Consider the following 24244-nt stretch of genomic DNA (forward strand, 5'->3'; position numbering starts at 1 on the left):
TGTATGCTGAATGTGTATGGCTTAAGTGTGCATTTATTAGTCTTATATTTGTTCTTGTTTTCAAAGAACGATACAGGATCCAGAGTGATCAGTTAGAAGACCTTTGGTTGATAACAAAAGAGCTCATGCTTCGACTCGAAGAACATTTCAAGAAGCAAAACTGCAAAGATTTTGCATGTACCTTTTCTGGTTCAATTCCCCTGCAGGAATATTTTGAACTAATTGATCGACATTTTGAGGTATGTTCCGTAATATGTGAATCGTTAGTATTCTGCTAGTTTAAAAACTGCTTGCATGTTAGTACTATGATTAATCAGGTTATAACTGCAGCTGTTGTAGGCATTTGGCTTTCAGAAAACAGAAAGTAACATCTAAGATGGTGCTGGAAAAATGTCATCATTTAGTGTTTAACATCTGGAGGAACTGGCTGCCCATGGCTTGGACGGAAGGACTCTCCGCTGGCTTAAAAACTGGCTGGAGGCCGGGGCCAGAGCGCGGTGGTAAATGGAGTTAAATCCAGTTGGTGGCCAGTCAGGAGTGGTGTCGCCCAGGGCTCGGTGTTGGGGCCGGTTCTCTTTAACATCTCATGCACCCTCAGTCAGTTCGCAGATGACACCAAGTTGGGTGGGAGTGTCGACCTGCTGGAGGGTAGAAAGGCTTTGCAGAGGGATCTGGCCAGGCTGGATGGATGGGCCGAGGCCAATGGGATGAGGTTCAACAAGGCCAAGTGCCGGGTCCTGCCCTTGGGTCACAGCAACCCCCTGCAGCGCTCCAGGCTTGGGGCAGAGTGGCTGGAGCTGCCTGGCAGAAAAGGACCTGGGGGTGTTGGTGGACTGTGGGCTGAACAGGAGCCAGCAGTGTGCCCAGGTGGCCAAGAAGGCCACCAACATCCTGGCCTGTGTCAGGAACAGCGTGGGGAGTAGGACTCGGGAGGTGATGGTCCCCCTGTCCTGGGCACTGGTGAGGCCCCACCTCGAGGGCTGTGTCCAGTTTTGGGTCCGTTCCCACAAAGAAGCCATTGAGGGGCTGGAGCGGGTCCAGAGAAGGGCAATGGAGCTGGTGAGGGGTCTGGAGAACAAGTCTTGTGAGGAGAGGCTGAGGGAGCTGGGGGTGTTCAGCCTGGAGACAAGGAGGCTGAGGGGAGACCTTCTCGCTCTCTCCAACTCCCTGAAAGGAGGGTGTAGCCAGGGGGGTCAGTCTCTTCTCCCAAGGAACAGGCCATGGGACAAGAGGAAATGGCCTCAAGTTGTGCCAGGGGAGGTTCAGATTGGATATTAGGAGAAATGCTTCCCCGGAAAGGGTTATTGCACATTGGACTGGGCTTCCCAGGGCAGTGGTTGAGGCCCCATCCCTGGAGGTATTTAAAAGCCAGGTTGACATAGTGCTTAGAGACATGGTTTAGTGATGGTTTTGATCAGAGTGAGGTTGATGGTTGGACTAGATGATCTTCTTCCAACCTTCCTTCCAACCTGGACAATCCTATGATTCTCTACGGAGTCTCCCTTGCCTCTGAAGCAGGCCTTGGCATTTGCAGAGAGCAAGTAGCTATGGTGCAGTCTGCAAATGATCCAAACTATGGTACTGGTGTTTGCCCTTCTGGTCACTGCCTGCAGAGAAGCCATGGGTGGTTCTTTCACTGATGTCATGTTGCTTGTAAAATTGTTTCTAAAATTTGTCCTTGTTTTAGGCTATTTTACTTTTCTGTAATAATGAAGTCATGATTTTTTTTTTTCCTGAATCATCCTGGTAATTACATAAAAAGTGTCTTCAGATTTTAAAAAAAACTGTCTGCCCTTGTAGAAGTAGCCTTGGAGTCTCAAGGAAGTTTACCAGACCAGATATAAAATAAATGTAATTACTTTTTCCTGCTTGGCTATGCAGATGACAATGAAAAATCTGCAATAGTTTGGCTAGCTTGTAGAAATAACTAATAAAGTAAAATATGTGCATTCCTTCCACCCACCGCTTTTCCAGTAAAAAAAGAGAATAGCTATTTGAAAATTGCTATTAAACTCAGTAATGGGCAAAAGCAGCACCGTATGTGTGGAAGAGTGGGAGATACTATTGGATGTTCTTTCATGCTGCCAAATTTTCCGGGACGTGGAGCCATCACCGCACAGAAAGATGGGACTTATTGTTGGGATTCTCTGCGATTTTTAAAGGATTCAGCCTAGATCCTGGTCTGTCTCTCAAGCTTACGAATTGTTATTCTGTTAGTTTTTCAATTAATTTGAAATTCAAAAAGTTTGGGTTTTTAATGACTGGTATTGTAGAAATACCTTGAACATGGGCTTCATTAGATTGTATCACAGGCTGGAATGCACCAAAGCTAGAAATGTAGGTGGGATTGCTGCAGTGCTGTGTTAGCATCTAGTTATATTGCAGCTGGCTGTTTTGAAGTTTCTGAAATTTTAGAATATTGATTGGTCTAAAAAGTATCAAATAAACATAATCTGTTTTCTAAATTTAGGAAACTTATTTTTTCTGCTCATTTTGGGGCCCTTTAAAATGGATGTGTGTGGTAATCCTCACAACTGCAAAGCTGTGTGTCTTAATGTTTCTTCCGGTGGCTTCTGCTGGTTCCAGCATGGCAGCTGTACGGAGGAGTTCCAGCTTGGTGAAAGACTCGCCTTCAATTCGTGATTTTTGTGTTAGGGGCATATACTGGAAAATGGTCAGGTGATTAAATGAATGAGTTCTTATTGCCTGGGCTTTTGATGTACAATGTTCAAAGTTTTGTGAAAACTTGCAGAAAGTTTGTTGCTATAGCTGCTCAGTAGATATAAAATGAAACAGGATTTCATTTTAAAAAAATCAATCATTCAAACAATGAGAAAAAACCAATCATTCAAACAGCGCGTAATTTAGAACTTTTATCTATAATTGAGGGAATAACCATTTACTTTCTACTGCAATGAATAGCAAGTCCGATACGCTGCGTGCATGTCTCACAAATAGCACACCAAACCAAGAAGAAGGCTTGAGATCCCGCTGGTGAAACTTCACTCTTCTTCTTAGGCTGCTGGGTGAGATACTTATGCATTTTCACAGATTAGTGTGGCGGCTGACAGTTCTTATTTCAGTGGCAATTAACATTCTTGCAAATGTTAATAAGCTCCACAAGGAGTATAAAATATGAAACTGGTAGAAGTGACATTATCATATTTGAATAATACATGCTCTCCCCAAAATTTTACTATCGTTCTCCCATGTCATCTGGAATGTGCATACAGAATGAATGCAACCTGTAACTTGAATTCTTGCAAACCCTTAAATTGCAGCTACGTTTGAACGCTGAAAAATTTCAGGAGCTGTTATCTGAAAGGGCTGTACAGTTTCGAGCTATTGAGCGGCGGTTGCTGACACGATTCAAAGACAAAACTCCTGCTCCTCTTCAACATCTGGACACCTTGTTAGAAGGAACATTCAGAGAGGTCAGTACAGTTTGATTATGAGCCTAACCTTTCTTTATGTTGTTGGTAAAACTTAGCTTAAAGCATATAAGCTATGCTTTCCTGGTTACGTTTACCATCCAAGAGACCAGGAAGCAGTAATTTGTTTAACCTAATTTTCCCTGTAACTTTCCAGATGATTTGCAATAGTTTTATTTAATCTGTGACCACAAAATCTTTGCTCCTGGGTCACACCAGCTTGACAGCACATCATTCTTTCCGAACTGATGTTGATTGTGTAAATATTTTATAGTTCATGTGAAAGTATTTTATAGTTCATAGCTTGTGTAAATATTTTATGGTACACTGTAAACTGGTGGAATGGTTTGGCTGGTGTAACATTCACAACAGAATTGTCTGAGGCTGACCGTGTCCTTCCTTACAGGGATTTTATGTTGTAATCGTTTCAGAATGTGATAGCTGCAGAAGAAAAATGTTTCAAAAAAATTAATTCCTAAACCATCCCCATACTGGAAGTACACAAGGAATACAACATTTTTTCTTCCTTTTCCTGCCTCAGCCCTGTGTTGCTTTAGATTAACCTTTGTTTCATGTGTCCCCTTTGCTAAGAAATTACTTTATGCATTTTGGGCTTTTCTGTTGGAAGATCTGATTTTACTTTCTACCATGCCTCGTTAGAGAAGAGGAGTCACAATTAGATTCCTTACTGGTAAAAAGACTTACCTTTGTGTGCTGTTGTATATCACAACAATTAAAAACCAAAGGTGTTAAGGAAAAATATTTTTCCTGTCTATTTGCTCTAAGAAAACATTTTGTAAAATGGAGAAAACTGCCTTTCCGTGTATGATTACACGAGTCAGATTTGCCTCTATTTCAGTCATTACTGGGAATGAGTTAACTATGAGATGCTTTTAAGTTTGAAAGTGGGGGTGTTCTGGTTACTGATACTAGATATTGTTGTGAGAGATGGGTGATTCTTTAACGCTTTGAAATGGCGTGACTAAATCAGCCCTAAAGATAAACAAAGGTGAGTCTCTCGAGTCTGCTTTTGCTGCGCAGAACTGTTGCCATTAAACTTAAAAGCAACTGGGATAAGCTTGACGGTTTTCTTATGCAGCTGAATTGAAAGCTGAATGTGACAAATATTTATTATATATCAAATATATATGAGAATATGACAAAAATCAGGCAGTGTAAATAGATGCGTATTGCAGAACATTATTTTTATATCAAACCAAATTGATACTTTGATGTTTTATATCAAACCAATATGAGGTGGGTGCTTTTCTTAACAATTACCGTTGTAAGATTTTTTAATTAGAATCAGTGTAGTTAAAAGGAGAATGAGGAAAAGATTTCTTTCCAGAGAACAAATGCTTATATTTTTCCACATTTGTTAAAACTTTTTTAGGCAAGCTCACATTTTTCTTGGTAGATTTCCTTTGTCATCTTCTTTTGTTCGGTGAATGCCCTTGCAATAATGAAATGTTATTGTTAGTACAAACAAATGTGTAGTGCAGTGGTAATTACCCTAGAGACCCCCTGCTGCGTATCTTGTTTTGAAAGTGAGAGCTGTGGTGGATTTTAATACTGTCTCTTTGCTCTGTGGGTGAAATTAAATTGCTTGATGTTGCATTTTCTGTATTAGAAAAGGCCTTGTTTTCTTTAATTCAGTATAATCTTCTGTGTCTGTTTGAATAAATACATCAAATACAAATAGTTGAAGTATTAAAAATATGGTACGTATGTTTTCAGTAAAGGAACAATGAGGCCTGATAAATATGAACAATATAAAGTCTCATTCCAAAAATTCCTTTAAGCGCGTAGCCTTTTTGACACTTGAATTAATATGATTGTGTTTTTAAGAATGCTGCTTTTCAGAAGAATTGTTCAAAGAAGCTGTCTCTATTTTTCCTTTTGGAAAGTTGTCTGGTTTGAGCACCATGGTTGTGTTCAGTAGTTTTCCTAATACAGAATGCGTTCAGTGGAGAGTGGTGACCCAGACCCCACTGACTCATAGTGGAATCGTTCTTATTTGCTTCAGTGGATTTGGACTGAACTCTCAATAAGTGATGTAGAAGCCTCAGAGTTTTTCTGTAATAAAATAGATATGATAAATCCCACAATGAATTACTCTGTTGGAAAAAAATTTTATTTTTATTCTCTTACCATTGTCTGCGAATCTCATCTCCTCCCTTATGTTAAATATTTTTATAATGAGAAGAAAAATTTGCATAGTTTTATCCCCCCATTTTTCACCAAAGTAATTGTTATGGACAAAGAAAGGGTTCGTTGCTTTTTACATTGGGTTTTGCAGTCAGAAGGGAAATGTGTATGTTTTTGTTTTATAGTGTATTCCAAACCTTTTCAGCTAGAACAGGAGGTAATTTCCAGTTAGTATGAATGTGTGATTTTATTATTCTTTTTAACCCAGAATCTCTAGGGCTTGGGCTCCGAGTTACATTCTTACAGAATAACTACTATAGCTTAGTGTGGGGTTTTTTGTTTGGTTTTTGTTTAATTGAAGCTATAATGATATAACCTCTCCAAATGCACAGGGATATAAAGGTGCCTCTTATTGCTTCATTTATTTACTTGCGTCAGAACAGTTATACAGCAGAAATATCACCTTTGTGCGAACAGCCTTTTTAATACAAATCAAATAATGGTGAATATTCAACTCATGCGGTTTCATTGCCTAGGTGTGATATGTACCTACTTTAAACTGACTATTTACAGGTTGTTTTCCCCATCTTTCAAATTGTTATGAACTCCTGAACTGATTTGAATTTTACAACTGAAATAGGTTGTAAATGTTAATTTTGAGAGTTTCAACTTCAAGTAAAAGTTGTTTGTGTGATACATAGGTATATACACGTGTGTCAAACCTATAGATACCACAGCAGAGAAAATTAATCAAGCTCCATTTGATTCTCTGGTAGAAAGCATTTCTGTTTAGGAACTAAATTTTTGTATTAGTCCTTATACATTACCAACAAGGCAGGATGTATTTAATGCTACAACAAAATTATTAATGGCTTTATTATAAGGAAACTGGCCTTATTTTTCATCTTCACAATAACAGAGAAACAGTTTCTTATTTCAACCCACACGGATTTTCTCACTAGCTGTGTCTGGCTGTAAGTGGTGTTTAACCCTGTAACCGTGTTTAGAAGACTGCTGCAGTTATTTTTTATTTTTTTTTTTTTTTTTAGGGAGGAAGGATGAATTTGAAATGCGAGGTGGGGTTCTTCTAAGGCACTAACTGTTGCTTAACCAATTTTAAGTACTTGGAGCATGAATCTGAGATAAGATTGAACAGTTCAAGTTTACAAAAAAAAAAGTAATGACAAAGCAATCACCTCTACCTTGCATTGTATTACAATAAAAGGTAGCAAAATTAAGACAAATCGTGGAGCAAACAGATCTGTCCTGTATCCCCCCCCATCTCCATCACATGTAGGAAGCATAGCTCCCTAGTCTTTGATGCCGCTATTGCACAGTACCTCAGTTTTCTCCATGATCTGAGGCTTCTTCATCCTCAGCCCATAAAATCACTAACTCACTTGTGCTCTCCGATTCTGACATCTCAACTCTTGACCGTGGCCTCAACATCCCCCCCGTCACTTGCTTATTTGTGCCCTGTCAAGCCAGCGCACTGGTGCTGACTGGCAGCAGCCACCTAACCAGACAAGACGGATGATGTCCTTTGTCTCAGTACAAATAGTGTGTCTAGGTGGTTTTTGAGTGTCTCCAGAAGTGGTCTCCTTCTCTGGAGACATTCAAACCCGCCTGGACACGTTCCTGTACAACCTGCTCTGGGTGGCCCTGCTCTGGCAGGGGGTTGGACTAGATGATCTCCAGAGGTCCCTTCCAACCCCGTAGCATTCTGTGATTCCCCTCCCAGTCTGCTGATTTAAAAAATATATAGAGGAACTTAATGATTTCTGGATCATCATGTCACTATAAAATTTTGTGTGGTCATTGATAGCGATGGTTACTGAGTTTGGAACTAGTTCCCAGGAACTGGGAACTGCAAAATGAGTCTGACATAAACGGTCAGCACAGTTGCATAGCCCTGGACATCTAGGCTTAGTAGGCTGGATCTTGAGCATTCAGGAGACACTTCTGGAGAAACTGAGGAATTTTGGGAAGGATTTGGAAGCCAAATGTCTCTAAATGAATGCACTAGTTCTTTTGATTAGTAATGTCACAGGAGTTGCCCTCTTTCTTTCATATGACAGTTTTGAAAGAAGACGTTTCTAATATTTTCGGAAATTGCTGAGCTTCCTTACACAACTGTTTCTTTGTCTTACCCTAATTTACACATATTTTTGAAATCGAATTTGAGCAATTGTGCTATGAATTAATGCCAGCTGCTAAAACTTAGGACTGGCCTGGAGTGTCCTGCCAGAGCACGGGGTTGGTATTTAGATGTCCTTACATTTGGTCTTTGGTTGTGGATGATTTCTCTTGCAAGTGGTTTGATTCTTTTGGAGCCCTTCAGTCCCATGTTAATTCCAGAGTGACACTGAGTCGCTGTACTGCATAACAGGATCTATTCTAGTCCTGAATGTTGACATTTAAATAATCAAATCTAAAGCTAACTTTGTAGCATTCTTTTCCTCAAAGAGGAAAAAAAATAAATTAGAGCAACACCTGATCAAAGCATGCAGGATTTAACTTGCGGCTTTGTTTAAGTTTACTCCAAAATACACACTGAAAAAGAACATTTTTCTCGTGTTAAAGTGTTAACTAAATGTTTTTTTAGAAAAGCATCCAAAAAGGGGAGAGCTATGATACAATAAACTTTCAAAGTTAAATGTATGTAGAAAAAGCAAATCTTTTATGTCCATGGACATAATTTAGGAGGCCATGGGAAGTGCACTAGATATTTATGTTTCTCGAGGTTTCAGCAGTATGTGTAATTAATCTGAATTTTGGACAGAACTTAAAGGAACTTGTTTAGAATCCCTTTGAGCACATCTTACTTAACAAGACAACTGCGAGGAATTTTCACCCTAGTGCTGCTGATCGTGCTTTTTATGTGTCTCTTTCACTGTGGTTTGTGATCGAGCAAGAGTGTTAAAACTTGTCCAGCAGTATTTTAAGTATTAAATTTTTAAGTAATATTTTAAGTATTAAAATTCTGTGTGCCAGTTCTTGTCCATTTTATGATATTTGACACAATCAGGCAAAATTAGTTTTGATTATCATGATTGAGAACTAGTTGTTTCTGAATTATGTCTTTGGAGTTATTTGATTTTTCTCTCTGAAATTTTGTGACTTCAAATGAAAACTAACGTTCTAATTAACAGTTGACAAATACATAAATGTAAGGGTATTTTTTCCTTCTTGCCTAACGCTTTTGATCAGTTTTCAGAACAGATGCATAGCTGATGTAAACCACTATTATTCCAGAGAGCCTGGTTTATAAGACATGGGGTTCTGGCCCAGTGTTTAAGGACTTGCTGTCACGCCTGGGGACATTGTCATGCATCTGCTGCACCTCCATTCAACACCAGCCAGATGTGACCGTGATGCCATCTGGAAGCTTTGCGCCTGTGTCAAAGTTGAACAAAAAACCCCATACTAACACCTTCTTCCTAGCACTGCACTAGTGTAGTTATGTGGCTCCCAGTTGGAGATGGGGCATGATCTCCTGCCTTTCAGCTGGTGTGCAACAGTTCTGGGACTGGCCACACACTTCTCTACAGATCTGTTCCAACCTTTGGCCGTGCTGTTGGATGCTGTGACAAGCAGAATTGTCTTTTGGTCCCTAGGCAGGCGCTCTAGATTCGATCTGGACGAGGGGATGGAGTGCACCCTCAGTCAGTTCGCAGACGACACCAAGTTGGGTGGGAGTGTCGACCTGCTGGAGGGTAGAAAGGCTTTGCAGAGGGACCTGGCCAGGCTGGATGGATGGGCCGAGGCCAATGGGATGAGGTTCAACAAGGCCAAGTGCCGGGTCCTGCCCTTGGGTCACAGCAACCCCCTGCAGCGCTCCAGGCTTGGGGCAGAGTGGCTGGAGCTGCCTGGCAGAAAAGGACCTGGGGGTGTTGGTGGACTGTGGGCTGAACAGGAGCCAGCAGTGTGCCCAGGTGGCCAAGAAGGCCACCAACATCCTGGCCTGTGTCAGGAACAGCGTGGGGAGTAGGACTCGGGAGGTGATGGTCCCCCTGTCCTGGGCACTGGTGAGGCCCCACCTCGAGGGCTGTGTCCAGTTTGGGGCCCATTCCCACAAAGAAGCCATTGAGGGGCTGGAGCGGGTCCAGAGAAGGGCAAGGGAGCTGGTGAGGGGTCTGGAGAACAAGTCTTGTGAGGAGAGGCTGAGGGAGCTGGGGGTGTTCAGCCTGGAGACAAGGAGGCTGAGGGGAGACCTTCTCGCTCTCTCCAACTCCCTGAAAGGAGGGTGTAGCCAGGGGGGGTCGGTCTCTTCTCCCAAGGAACAGGCCATGGGACAAGAGGAAACAGCCTCAAGTTGTGCCAGGGGAGGTTCAGATTGGATATTAGGAGAAATGTTTCCCCGGAAAGGGTTATTGCACATTGGACTGGGCTTCCCAGGGCAGTGGTTGAGGCCCCATCCCTGGAGGGATTCAAAAGCTGGGCTGACATAGTGCTTAGAGACATGGTTTAGTGATGGTTTTGATCAGAGTGAGGTTGATGGTTGGACGAGATGATCTGAAAGGTCCCTTCCAACCTGGACAATTCTATGACTCTATGCTCTCTCTTTTGCTCAGAGCTTCCTGGAGTCCAGTGAACTCATACTGGTTACAGCTCTTCCAGATTTGTCCCAGTTCTGATACTGAATTTCCCCACTACTGACAGTATGTGTATTTGACACTTAGTGTAAATTGTAATTAAATTCTCCGTAGGAATTTTAAAATGTGCATGTGCATTTTGTTGGTAGCATGCAAAATACATCTGTGTGGGAAACAGCCACCCTCACTGGAAGTTTCTTTTGATATTTCCAAAATGACTTCAGCAAAAAGATGAAGAGTGTATCAAAGGCAAATGCCTTTTCCCTCCTTAGATGTAGGTAATTTATAGGCAGTAGTACAAAAGGGTATATGTTTGTGTATATATACACATGCATATATATGTGTACATACACATAATTCATCATTATTTCATTTTAGTCTTCAGAATTCTTCCTGAATGTCTTTTTAGAATTAAATATCTTAAAAGCCATAATTTTACTTCTGTGATAGTTGATACCAACAGGTCCAGCACCTAACATACTAAAGAAGAAAATATCTTCCCATTTCTTTCCTTACCTCATGTCCGTCTACTGATTTAAGGAGTTGGGCCCTTTTTTCCTAGTCTGTAATCTGCTACATAGATGTAATACCAAATAACTATAGGCATTACAATTTTTTTAAGTAAATATGATTTTTTATTATTTTGAAAGTGTAAGTACCGTTCCTTGCATTGTTTTAACACTTGCGATGTGTGGAGCACTTTGATCGTTGGCGGTTTGTGGTCAGTGGCAAATAAAACTCATTATGTTCTGTTTACTAAAACACGGGGAATGTCATTAAAGGTCCCTTAACTCCTTTCCAAGCTTGTTAATCAGTTGATAAAAATCTCAGAAGTGATCATTAATGACTGGGTATTCTCTCTAGTCACGCTTCTGACACACATGGCCTCAGGAACTCGACGTTTTGGGAATGATTCATTACTTGATTAGTAAGGACTTTTACCTCAAAGCAAACCCATTAGAGTTTATCGTGCATGACTCAAAGGCTATATATCACACCCGCTCCTGGAATAGTCATTTTCCTCAGATAATGTCAGCGAGAACTACACCCATAGTATAAATTAGCTCATTTTGGCTTGAATAAATATGCTGTTCTTTGGAGGAGTTAAATATAACTTCTCTTGTTTTATTGCTCTTTCTGCTAAATGTAGTTTTTTCATAGCCACTAAAAGTAGCTTATTGGCTATTGCGTATAATTAAAATTCTCTATTTCACTGGTGTTCAAATAGTGTTATGTTTCTGTTTCCCTAAGACTTATTTGGCTTTAACAGTGGAATACTTCCAATGTCGTCAGAGCCTCTTTTTATTAGAAGATGTATTCCAAAAATGTCTGAAAGCAGTTAGCTGTGCCGGAGGAGCACGTATTCGGATTGCTGGCACCACTCTCCTCTCTTTTGGACTGCAGGAGCAATACCTGCTCCTGCGTGGGACAAATAGGTAAAACTGCTCCTATCTGCAGGAGGGTTTGTTTGGTGAAGGGAGTTGGATGCACGTAAAAGCTGGAAACAGTAGAACCATCCCAAGAGAAAGAGGTTGGGAGTAGAATGTCCTTGTGTGTGTGTGTGGATGTGGCACGGAGCATCACGCTGGCTACTGGACGTCCTGCCGTCTGTCCCGCAAGGAAAGCCGCGCTGTGCTGTGTCACAGGGACCCGTCTACTGATTTACTGCCCTTCAACCTGTGAATGGCCGGGTTTGGACACCCACCGCTCCATTCAAATCACTAAAGGACCAGAGGTGTGATTTTATTTCATCTTTTTCCACCCCCTCCACCCCGGTTGCGGTTCCCACTGTAGAGCTGGTGCCCGTTGGTGACCTGTCGGGACATTCCCCACACTCCGGTTCGGTCCTTGGGGGTGTGGGGAGATTGTACCCCCCGGTGTATGAGGCAATGGCAGAAAGTGTTTTATGTCACTTCTTATGACATAAATGTGTTTTGGCGCTTCGTGTGACATCTGTTTCATTGGCTAATGCCTGTTTGAAGGGGAAAAATGCGTATTCCTGCGTAGGGGTAGGTCTTGAATCCTCAGCCTAACGTGAGTTCACCAGCTCCTATATGAGGGATTTCTGCAGGGACTAAAAGAACCTCTGTGCGTTTGAGTGAAAATGGAACTGGTTGACTACAATTCCACAAAGAAAGGATAAGTTTTATTTCTTTGAAAGAAATGTCCTATCTGATAACCTGAAATATCAGACACCTGTGCTGAAGCTTCAATCGACAGGCTCTTTCACTGGGAGAAACGTACTCCATAGGCAAGAGAGGAGCTCCTGTGCAGTAGTGTAATCAAAACTTGAATAAAAATGTGGTACCATCTTCATAGAAGGATAGAAAACACTATTTCATGCTCTCTAGAAATTTTTCTATACCAGCCCTGTAATTATGCAGTACCAGAGCGTTTGATGCACAGAAGCTATACAGACGAGAACACCCCCTGAGCATACACGGGGAAAGAAACAATGGTCGCTTTGCAGGTTTGGATACATGATCTTTGTGAAATTGCTCATTTTAATTGTGTGGTCCAGATGTGACGAATCAAGTGAATATTAAATTATTTTGGTTAATTTCTGCATGTGGTACTAACAACATTTTTGTGGCTTCTGGTGTAATTTGAAGAGTTTGGCTTTGGGTGGCTACTACACTTGTGTTACCGGTGCGTATACGGGTGCTGTGCCTTCAGGTACCTGAGTTAACAGGGAACTAGATCGTTTTTTTGGTGTAAGCTCATGATAAGTGATATTGATTTCTTTGATGTACAACAAATCATGATTTTGCATTGTGGTTTGATGGAAAAAGTATATGTTGGTTTCAAATTCATGCTGAGTAAATATTTCAGAGACTTTGATACTCGAATGCAGTGAAATACTTGGATTTGTGTTGACTTACAAGTTCATTATACCAACAACTAAATAATAAGGGAGAGCGCTAAAAGGTCATGTAATTTAATAGCATTTAATGACAAACTCTGATTTAAAACAAAACAAAAAGACCTACCTCTCTCCTTCCCCCCAAAAAAACCCCATCCCACCTGGGAAATAAGTATTTGAGGGTCAAATGTACTAAATTATTTACTCGTCTAATGCTGGCAGGTCTTGGTGTGATTCGGGTAATGAAGTGGACATAGTTACTTTAGTATCTTTACTGTACACCCAGCAACACCAGGCTATTTTGTCTGCTAACTTAATCTAAAACCATTTTACATCGGTCTCTACAACTACTTATTTCCATTAATATATAGAGAATGAGCATCTAAATCACAGAATCACAGAATGCTGTGGGGTTGGAAGGGACCTCTGGAGATCATCCAGTCCAACCCCCTGCCAAAGCAGGTCCACCCAAAGCAGGTTGCACAGGAACGTGCCCAGGCAGGTTTGGAATGTCTCCAGAGAAGGAGACTCCACCACCTCTCTGGGCAGCCTCTTCCAGGGCTCTGCCACCCTCACAGGAAGGAAGTTCCTCCTCATGTTTAGGAGCTTCTTATGGAATTAGGAACTTCTTATGTTCCAGTTTGTGCCCGTTTCCTCTTGTCCTGTCCCTGGGCACCACTGAAAAAAGACTGGCCCCATCCTCCTGACACCCACCCTTTAAGTATTTATAGGTGTTGATCAGATGCCCCCTCAGCCTTCTCTTCTCCAGACTAAACAGACCCAAGTCCCTCAGCCTTTCCTTGTAAGAGAGATGCTCCAGGCCCCTCATCATCTTTGTAGCCCCCTGCTGTACCCTCTCCAGCAGTTCCCTGTCCTTCTTGAACTGGGGAGCCCAGAACTGGTCCCAGTGCTCCAGATGGGTCCTCCCCAGGGCAGAGCAGAGGGGCAGGATGACCTCCCTCCACCTGCTGGCCACATTCTTCTTGATGCCCCCCAGGATGCCATTGGCCTTCTTGGCCACAAGGGCACATTGTTGGTTTGTGGTCATCCTATCACTGTGCTGTTGATCTTGGGTACTATTACTAGTTTAATTAGTTTAGTCACTGATGATGGCTCGCCCAAAATGGCTTGTACGGACTGTTGGTTTACCGTATAGACTGATGTCAGAGGTGGGAATAGACTTCAGGTCATCAGTTCCCTGCTCTGCCCAGTACATCTAATACTGCTTATGTATTCATTGCACAGTCCCGAGCAGCTGAGTTAGGATTCTGCTTGGTGTTTCTCACCAGAGGCTTCTTATTTCTTACTGCAGTAGTGGTCTATAGATTCCTGAAGAAGAAAAAATATTCAAAAATAGAATAGACACTTTATTAAAAAACCATAATGTGTTTCTTTGTGTGTATGTTCTTTGCAGTCTGCTCGGAGCTGTTGCTCTAGCCACTACCTCTCTGAGGAAAAATGTAACTTATGTGGTCATTCTCCCAATTTAGATCTTTTTAATAAAGGTACAGTTTATGTTGGAGCTAAACTGTTGGTTAAATCTGTAAATTAAGAAAAACAAAAGGGAAAAGAACTTTCTTCTCTGTTTCTTCTTGCCAGTTGGCATCTCAACAGGACCATTTAATGTTTCATTTGTGCTTAACTACTAACTTCCACACAGTAGGTGTTTCTACATTGTGAAGCCTTTGATTATTCTGTTGTGGATAGTTCGAAGCAGTATGAAAAAGATGGTTAATGCAGGAAAAGTTGGTGTAATGAACAGAGGGGACCAGAAGTCAGGAAGGAAGCAGACAGTAACGATGAGTGTCATAACTACAGAGGTATTATTTTAAGGCTTTTATTAAATAGAGTATTCTGTCCATTCTGCTTGCCTTCAGTTCAAAACAAAAGTTTCATGGCTGCCATTTTTTTTCATATCGGCAATTTTTTATGGACACAGACTTGGTGTTATTTTGACATCGTAAAATTAGGTGTTTGCTTGAGTGCTGTGTTGGACGGCCGACCAGGATGCTGGAATGTTGAGATGGTAGGTTTTGACCATAAGAACTGTAATCCTTATTTTTCGAAAAATTCTTTCGGTCAACCTAGGAAAATGTTATGTATGGGTGCTGAAGGCTGCTTCCCAGGCTGAATTCCTGTAACGTGGGAGGGACAAGTAGAGAAAAAGACATTATATACCCCAGGAACTGGATTTTTTTAAGTGATCATTTAAAGGAATCATTCCATTTCCCTTTAGGAAATTTCAAAGTGTTTGGTATGGATAATATAATTTTTATCTTGTTCCTTGTTTCTACACTTCAGGCCAGTCAACTTAAAAAAAAAAAAAGCAGCACCTATTAAAGGCCTTTGAATTCCGAGTCTTTCATGTTACAATGAGTCTATTTACTGCTGTCAGTAGGCTCCTAATATATTTAACTTGAAGATTTTAACAAGCATACCTTGGAGTGTTACTTTTATTTTCTGTTCTGTGACACTTAGCAAAATCCCATTATACAATTGAGTAGTATTATAATGTTAAAATGTTAATTTGTTCTGCATTCCACTAAAATTGGATTTTTTTTTTTCTTGTGCATTGGCCCATGCGTTTTGTATGAAACCTATAATTTAAACACCACACCACAGAAATGCCCTAAACTAGTAACCCTTTGCCTTTGCTACCTTAATTACATCTCATTATTTAGTACTTAAAGAGAAACGCCTAGCTATTGGTTAAATATTTCCTAGCTAATTAGATTTGTCCTGTTAAAGAAAACAGTAGCCTTTGCCTCTGTTCTAATTTGAATGGGATTGCAGAGTTTTGAGACAATTCCGTGCTTTGCTGGAGGAAAAGTAAACTTGCTGCATTTTTCCTTATTTCTTCATTTCTCTTTAATGAGCATTTCATTGTGCGTTACCTGTCTGTTACGTTCCAGTAGGAAATTGAAAGTTTGTCGTAAAATAAGGATTTTCAAAAAGACTGTTGGGTTTCAGTATGTTCCGTGTCTTCTACCTACATTTATTCCTCTTACCTTCTGTGAGCCTCTGACAGACTCAATTTCTTTTATCTTTTTATTGTGGAAACGAATATGAAGCGGGTTACTTGTTGGCTACTACTAGCTATCTTTCAGACTTTTACCTCCTTTTGGGAAGAAATCTGTGTTGTTTGATCAGAATCACGAGGAATATGATTAAAATATCTGTTGAACTGTCTTTTCAGAAAAATTTGAAGATCACTTCTCTTGTTGCTCTTTTTTTAATTGTATGCGGAAATGATAAGGTGCAGAAGCTGTCAACAGCTTGCCAGTTGACTTAATCTTCATTATTTTATTCACGTCTACTGGATTGTGGTTTTGCGTTTTCTTTTGCTTTATCTTTTGCGATTTTTTCCTTTGTATAAAAGCCTGTGAAGAGATTGTAGTTTTGTAATTGCAATTAGTTAGAACTCCACGCTGTGAAATTCCCTCTCGTATGCCGAGATATCCTGTTTCATTTTCTCTTTTACTTTTTCTCCTGAGATCCGCAGCAGCGGAAGCTTGTCTACAACAGCTGTGTCTATCTTGCTGGAGTCCTACCCAGTACTTAACTCCTGTTCTCTGTATGTAGCTCTTAAATGGTTGTCTCCATTGTCCGTTTGCTTTTGGATGCCTCCAAAAAGTTCCTTCATGCATTCTTCCCATGTGTTTTGTTACAGTATGGGTTAAAAATTGCAGACTGGCATGGTTTCAGTTTGAAGTATTGCCCTCCATTTATGTTTATTCTTGTGATATCGCTGACCTTCTATTTTTAACCAAGGCACCAAAGACAAATGGAGGAAAAACACGTTGATACAAGTCTTCATCTTGCTCATGTGTTTTTCCTTCTGAGGGAAACCTGTATATGGAACAGAGAAACATCTGGCGTCTAGGGTAGAAATTTGTTCCTATGAAAACCAGTTTTAATTTCTGAGATGTATTTTGTTTAATGCTTTCAGGGGGAATAGCAGCAGTGCATTTACAGAGAAACTGGTTGGCCTGTCCAATTTTAGGCCAAGTACTTCAACCTCTGAAGCAGACCATTTCTCTGAAAACTTCCTTTCGTGTTTTGCTTCCTCTGTCACTGTTTATACACTCTGTACCCCTAAGCTCTGAAGCCGTTACTTCACTAGTCATGGGAGGGTTTGAGTGATTTGTTGATTATTGACCGTATTCACTCTTGGTTTTGAATTCAGCCAGGCAAGCCGTAAAGGCAATGACTGCCCTAGAGACCCTGTTCTTTGAGAAAAAAAAATTAAAAATATTCCGTGGAAACCTTTCCCTGAGAAGAGTGTTGAGATTTATGTGGATCACAAAAAATTAAGAAGGGCCATTCCTTAATTTTCTTTCTGAGCAAAAATGCCAAGACACAATTTTAGCAGGTATTAGTAAAAATTAAAAAGTATGCTTTATGTTCTGGGACTGATGCCAACGTCTGTATTTGCAACTCCCAAGACAGGTCTAAGAGTGAAAGGTTTTCCTCCTTGCCCTCAGAAGGCTGCTAGAACAAGCCTGTGACATCGCTGTTCTGTTGCCTCTCTGTTATTTACTTCCCCTTCAAATTCTTGTTGGTTTTTTTTTTTTTTTTGAAGTTTATGATCAATGCGAAGGAGTTTACTCTCAAGGGGTGGGGAGGGGGAAGGAAGGATAAAGAGTCAGAAACCTTTATTTTGATCACAGGTGCATTTTTTCTAGTTGGAGGTCGCGTTTAATTTGTATAGTGTGTTTGGGTGATTCTGGAGCAGATCCTCAGAACGAATTATCGTGGGAGTTAAGAGCTCTGACTTAACACAAGCTGAGCTCTGTTCTCTAGCCCAGGTAAGTGTCTTCATTTTTTGATGAAACAAATGAGACTATAAATTTTAAAATTTCATAAAATATCCAGTGAAGTGCAGTAATTTTTTGGAAGAGATTCAAAGGCTTGTCTCATTTTCTGTGAATGTTATTATAACATATGTTGTCTCTTAACTTTTTCATATTTTGATCAGGGGTCAAATGGAGGGGGTTAGGTTTCTGTGCATATCTTGCTTTTTTAAAATAGCGTGTTTATCAGTTGAAGGCCAGTTAAAACTCTGCACAGACTTTTCCAGTCTGTGTTTCAGGGGGGTTTCAGTGCTGTATTGAGGCACTTTATTTGTTGGAATTTTATTCTGAGCAGTCGGGAGCCGTCTTTAATCCTGTTCTATCTAGGACTGTTGCAGGCGCTCAATCTTTGAAAATAGGCCACTTGATTAGGTCAACTAAATATGGATTTTAATATCTAAATTCTGTTTTGAAAAATACATGTTCTTCAAAAGGGAACATTTTTACAAGAAATGGTATTCCTGGATTTTCACATCTCGTTTGTTAACTTTGCGTTGCATACGGAGCAATGTTGCTTTCAGTTGAGAAATGGATTGTTCCAGCAGAGTGCAGCAAAAGACAAATGTTGTAAATATGTTTAGCTTTCCTGTGAAGAGTTGGTATATGGTGAAAAATGAAGAACTTGGATAAAGAGCTCATAATTCATAAAACACCAAATAAATTATGGAGGAACTGTGTAAGATTGCGGTTTAGTTAAGTTCTTTCTGCAGGTTTTTCCTTTTGCAACTCTAAGACATCCTTAGAATTTATTAGGAAATAGTCATTAAAGAAGTCTTATTATATAGTGAATAAGTAAAGGCTAAGATCTCTCAAACATTCCTGGTAAAGAAAAGCAGAACTTTGAAATAATAGGTAGCTAAATGCTACTGCTCAGTAATTTATCTGGGGCTGGACTGCAAGCTGGTGGAATAGTTCAGAATAATTCAGAATTTTTCCCTTCTTCCCCATACTTATGCTCTTACTCTCATGCCTTTTATAATTTTAGCTACTAATGTTTTGGCTGGGTTTTTTTCCCCTATTTGATTGCTTAGAAGTTAACGAGCCTAATTTTTTTTTGGCCTTGTTTCACCATAACATGCAAAAATTTTCTGTAGCCTTTTGAAGCCTTATTTTAAAAAACAGCATTAAGAAAAGATTATATAGTTACCGTGACTCTCCAAAAAGTAAAGAGTAGCGTGCAAATACTGGTTTCTGAATAACGTATACAATTTGAGCTCATCTCCTAGTTTAATCTTGGGAAAAATTCCCAATGATGCAAAAGGATTCTTGCATGTTCCTTATCTCTGCATGTTTAAACTCACTTTAAAGTATTTTTTCTTCATATAGGCATGACTTTGCTGGATATTAGTAATGTAAAAGAAAAGTGAAGAGACTACCTAGAAGTATACATTTTCTAACACTAAAGCCAGTAGTAGTTTTCAGAAGCTGAAAAGAGGAAGTGTAGTATTAAAGCATGTTAATGAGTGTAAGCAAGAGCTATATATTTAGCTAAAAAAAAAGTTAATATTCAGAGACTGAAAATTAAAATACATATGTAAAATATTTCTTAAGAAATCTCAAAGGAATGTAGTTTTCCTTGACGCATCTGTTAAAATTTATTTAATTTGAATCAAGCCATACGTTTTTCCTAGCAGTTTCTAGTGTTGTTCCCATGTCAGAATTGCGATTTAGAGCCCTGAGCAGGTTTATGTTTTCACTGTTTGGGTTGCAGCCTGATCCCCTGGTCCTCCTCATCCTGGGTTTCAAAATGCCTTGCGCTGCCAAAGTTAGAGTGGGAAATGTTCCCAGACGAGTTCATTCACAGCTCATTAATCAACGTGAACAGGTCAAATGAGGGAGTATGGGATCCCCGTCCAGTCGTTTGTGGGCACTGGAGACCCTTGATCCCAACAGTATGTCCTCCTATCCTTCAGTGGGTCGTCTCCTCCTCTTGGCACGAGTGAGTGGCCCTTCCTTGATACCTTTTCCCAGTAGAAGTGCAGTAGACCTTCCTCCTCGTCCTCACTGGTCAGATGTGGACAGTTCCCCAGGGCACTAGACCCTTCAGTAGACCCTTCCTCCTCCTCCTCCTCCTCCTCCTCCTCCTCCTCCTCCTCCTCACTGGTCAGATGTGGACAGTTCCCCAGGGCACGAGCAGTAAGCTCTGAAGAAGCTAGTGTTGCCATGATGAAGGGGTAGAGGTGTTTGGAGAGAAATCAGAGGAGGCTATCCCAGCATTGGAGTCTGCTGCAACCAACAGTTCCCCGGTTTTCCCACGTCCTGTCTCTAGCAGCTGGTGGTTACAGCCTCTGATATATGCTGAAGGATTTTCTTCTACGGTGACCTTGAGTCCCTCAGATGGCAGTAAAAGAAAGTTTCTGTTTAAGCTGAAAATGCCTGGGTTTGGTTCTGATCAGGATCTTTAATGCAGTGTGAAATAACTCCAGTGAGGCTCGAGGCCCCTCGTGTTTTGGGTGCTGTGCAAGCGCGGGATAAAGTTTTTCTCTTTCTGAAGATCTTGCCATTTCAGTACACCAAATCCTAACCAAGTTTTGAATTTAACAAATCTAACATCTTGGGTAAGGATGAAGGTCAGAGCGATAGTATTTAGGAAATCCATTACACAATAAAATGATCCTGGGTTCAGTTTTTGGCTTTTCTAATACTGTTTTTTGTTTAAATTTTTGGATCTGTCTCAGTCTGCAGTCTGAAGGGAATTAGTTACTGACCTTTCCCATACTAGGAAATCGTAACAGCAAGAACGGTGTGAAGCTCATCTAGGTTTTTTTTTGCCTCAGCTTTGGAAAGACTTTATTTACAAGAAGACAAAGGCGAATACATTTAAAAATCACTCACTAAAGAGAAAATTGTTGGAATGGTTATTATTCCTGTGAAAATGATGCTTAATTTTACGGAGCACTTTGTTAGTCTTGGTAAACTAAAGAAAATGTTCGACAAATGCAGGCCACAGGGATCATGAAAAAAAGTTTAAAATTCTATCTGAATAGTGTGGGACATACAGTAATGACTAATTTTAGGGCTGCCCTATAGTGTTTATTATCTTAACATTTCTTCTGTGGTAGCACAGTACGGCCACGCTCAAGTTGGAACCCTCTGCAGGCAGTCCAAGCTTAAACTGCCAACCATTGCCTCAAATATTGTACAACCTAATACAGTATTTCTCTGGCCTTTTTTAACACAATGGATACGTTCACACTGATTGATTCTTTTTTTTTTAGTTGTTTTTTTTTAATTTTCCCCTGCTGCTTGGAAGTTGGAAACAAGGAAAGATGGAAAATAAAGTGCTTAGAATTTAGACAAACATAATCTCATTAGAATCATAGAATCATAGAATTGTCCAGGTTGGAAGGGACCTTTCAGATCATCTCGTCCAACCATCAACCTCACTCTGATCAAAACCATCACTAAACCATGTCTCTGAGCACTATGTCAACCCGGCTTTTAAATACCTCCAGGGATGGGGCCTCAACCACTGCCCTGGGCAGCCCAGTCCAATGTGCAATAACCCTTTCCGGGGAAACATTTCTCCTAATATCCAATCTGAACCTTCCCTGGCACAACTTGAGGCCGTTTCCTCTTGTCCCATGGCCTGTTCCTTGGGAGAAGAGACCGACCCCCCCTGGCTACACCCTCCTTTCAGGGAGTTGGAGAGAGCGAGAAGGTCTCCCCTCAGCCTCCTTGTCTCCAGGCTGAACACCCCCAGCTCCCTCAGCCTCTCCTCACAAGACTTGTTCTCCAGACCCCTCACCAGCTCCGTTGCCCTTCTCCGGACCCAACCCTGTTGTACAGAAGCATTGCTTTAATGCTATAAAACCGGATATTTTAAATTGACACTGAGAGCAGCCAGGAGCCAGCCTCTGACCTTGCCTTCTGGCAGGCCCAGCTGTGTACCTGCCAGCTGAATGGGATTTCGGGGAAGGTAGTTTTTATTTTTATTTGTAGTTGCTGGTTGCTTCATGAATTCTGCCAGGGAGACCACGGGTAGATCTGAAATCACAATTTGAAAAGCGTGCAGAGTTTACAGAGATAGAGGTGTCATTGCAAAGATGGAATGGTATTAATAAATGAACCTGAAGATAGTCATAGAAGGTCTTTGGCTCAAGGAGACTTTGGGATGATAATTATGCCTTGATAATTATCATGATGGGAGTCAGTAAGTTGGTCCTAAAATTAATATATGAAGAAGTTATTAGTCTTTGAGACCTACTTTGTGTCAGTAATGGAATGAAGGTTTCAAAAATTCAGCATAATGAGAAGAATGGTAAGAGAGTGGCTACAGGTGAGCATGCTCTCCGTTGGAGTTCTTTTGAGATGAGGAGAAGAGAAGATGGAGTGATAAGTTGAAGAGAATATGGTATCTCTATGTTTTTTCGATTCAGTGATGATACAAACTGTATTCCCCTGGACAGACTCTAGCGCATGAACTGCACAGAGAGAGAGAGGAGAGGTTTGGGGTGCTGGAATACAGAGCTGTCTTTGTTATCGTGATACCAGACCCGTTGCAGCCTTCGGTCTTACTTTTCCAGGCGCTGCAACTAGTAGCGGGTATTTGTGATCTGCACAGAGTCTGACTGTTTGTGGAGGTTGTGGGGCAGCAGGGCAGGAGATCTGAGCCTGGGATGGATTTGTGAAGCCTAGAAGAGAGGTGGGTGCAGGCTATCTGGAAGTAAGGTATTGTGTAGGGAATCAGTCTCTACGTGCAGGTCTCAGTGCTAGTGAGACTAAGAAGGGAGTCAAGGGAGGTACGTGTCTATGAATGGCTGTTGGTACTGGGGAAGAAAATAAGAATTTAGGAAAACTGGGGGCTGGAGGAATGTAGTAAAGGTTGGACTTGGAAGAAAAGAGGAGTGAGATCACACACACTGAAGAGAATCCGGAACTTTCAGACAAAAATGAGACAAATTATTTTAACACATGCTAATTTGCCTTAGTTCTTAATTTTATTTATTTGATTTGATTTATAGAGGCCTAGAAATTGTTTAAAATAGGAGCGGGCATTTAGATTTTGTGTGTCCTGATTGCAAGGGGAAAGGAGGGAGGAGGGGAAGAAAGCCCAGAAAGTAGAGAAGGTAGTCATGCTTCAAAGCAACAATAACTATTTGATGAAGATAAAGCAACAGTTATGCTGCTTTTACACTTTTTTCACGGTTGATTCTTTTCATCTAGTAAAGATAATAAATGAGTAATCATAAAATATTTGTGTTTGAAAGTTCTTCCTTGGTTTTCATGAAGAGTATTTATTTTCCATCAGTCCATTACAGGGTAACATTGATCGGTACGTGTAATGTATTATTCATACTGTTCTAGTTTCATCCCATTAGCAATGCCAACATTCTGCTGAATTCTGCAGCACTAATCTTGTGTGAAGGGTCTTTGTACGGCGACTTGTGCTGCGGGTCAGATCCTGTTTCACATTCAGTGACAAGACAGAGCGAACAACAGCACCTTATTGATAGTACCCAGACTTTGTCCCCCTTCCTCCCTCCCATGCAACGAGAGCCGTAAATGTACTGTAGACCTATAAACCAGCCTAGTACAAAAAAAACCTAAACCTTTTTCATTTGAGTCTTTAATATTTAGTACAGGAACTTTCTTAATGTGCAATATGCCCAGCCCGACGTCAATCAAATTCAAAGATAATCTGTTCTTTGACTGAGTGATTTGGGCCTGACCTCGTTAGGTGAATGTTTAAGATTACTTTTTTTTTTTTTTTTTCCTCTGGAAAAAATGGGCTTCTCCATTCAGTATTCTGAGAATCTAGGCCATAAAAAATTGAAATCTCTAGACAGATGAATGAAGATTAATTTGAAAAATATCTTAGTTCCTAAATACTTAGGATGTGGAATTACAAGGAAATAAAATTGAAAGTTTGAAAGAATGTTTGGGTTTTTTCCCAATGTTTTCATTTTTTAAAACAGCTGTGTAAACAAGAAACAATCTCTTCCTGGCATGAATACTTAAAATAAAAAAAAAAATAAAAATCTCATGCTTGAAGGTAGATATATCGTGAAGGAGAAATGATTGGCATCTGTGAAACCAGATTTCTTTGAATTTTTATCTTTGGAAACAGGGGGAGTCTGAGCAGAATTTGAGGGCTGTCTGAAAAATGGGAAGCTCGGAGATCAACCAAACTGACTCCCACGGTTTTGAAAAAATGAGATGGGGGGCGGCAGAGAGTCTCAAGATTTTAAGGGGTAAATAAGATAGAATGGGGGAATCAGACATCCTGGTGTACAAAAGGAATAGGTTCAGTAGTCAAGGAAGAGTATACCAAAGGAATAGAAAACAAAAGTTTAAAAGAAATAAACAATGATCATGAGGGAGGGAGAATATTCTTGACTTTAAGTGTGTTCT

At 40.6% G+C, this 24244-nt stretch overlaps 1 protein-coding gene across 1 annotated transcript in view; it reads left to right on the plus strand.

Annotated features, from left to right (window-relative positions):
- Positions 1–24244, plus strand: part of BBS9 (Bardet-Biedl syndrome 9) — a 327568-nt gene that overhangs the window by 82416 nt on the left and 220908 nt on the right. Inside the window, exons 17-18 of the mRNA XM_074150186.1 lie at positions 67–239; positions 3282–3434. Coding sequence (XP_074006287.1) covers positions 67–239; positions 3282–3434 — 326 coding nt within the window. The remainder of the gene's footprint in view (positions 1–66; positions 240–3281; positions 3435–24244) is intronic.

The sequence above is a fragment of the Numenius arquata genome, chromosome 7 (genome assembly GCF_964106895.1).
Source record: "Numenius arquata chromosome 7, bNumArq3.hap1.1, whole genome shotgun sequence".
Classification (NCBI taxonomy): Eukaryota; Metazoa; Chordata; class Aves; order Charadriiformes; family Scolopacidae; genus Numenius; species Numenius arquata.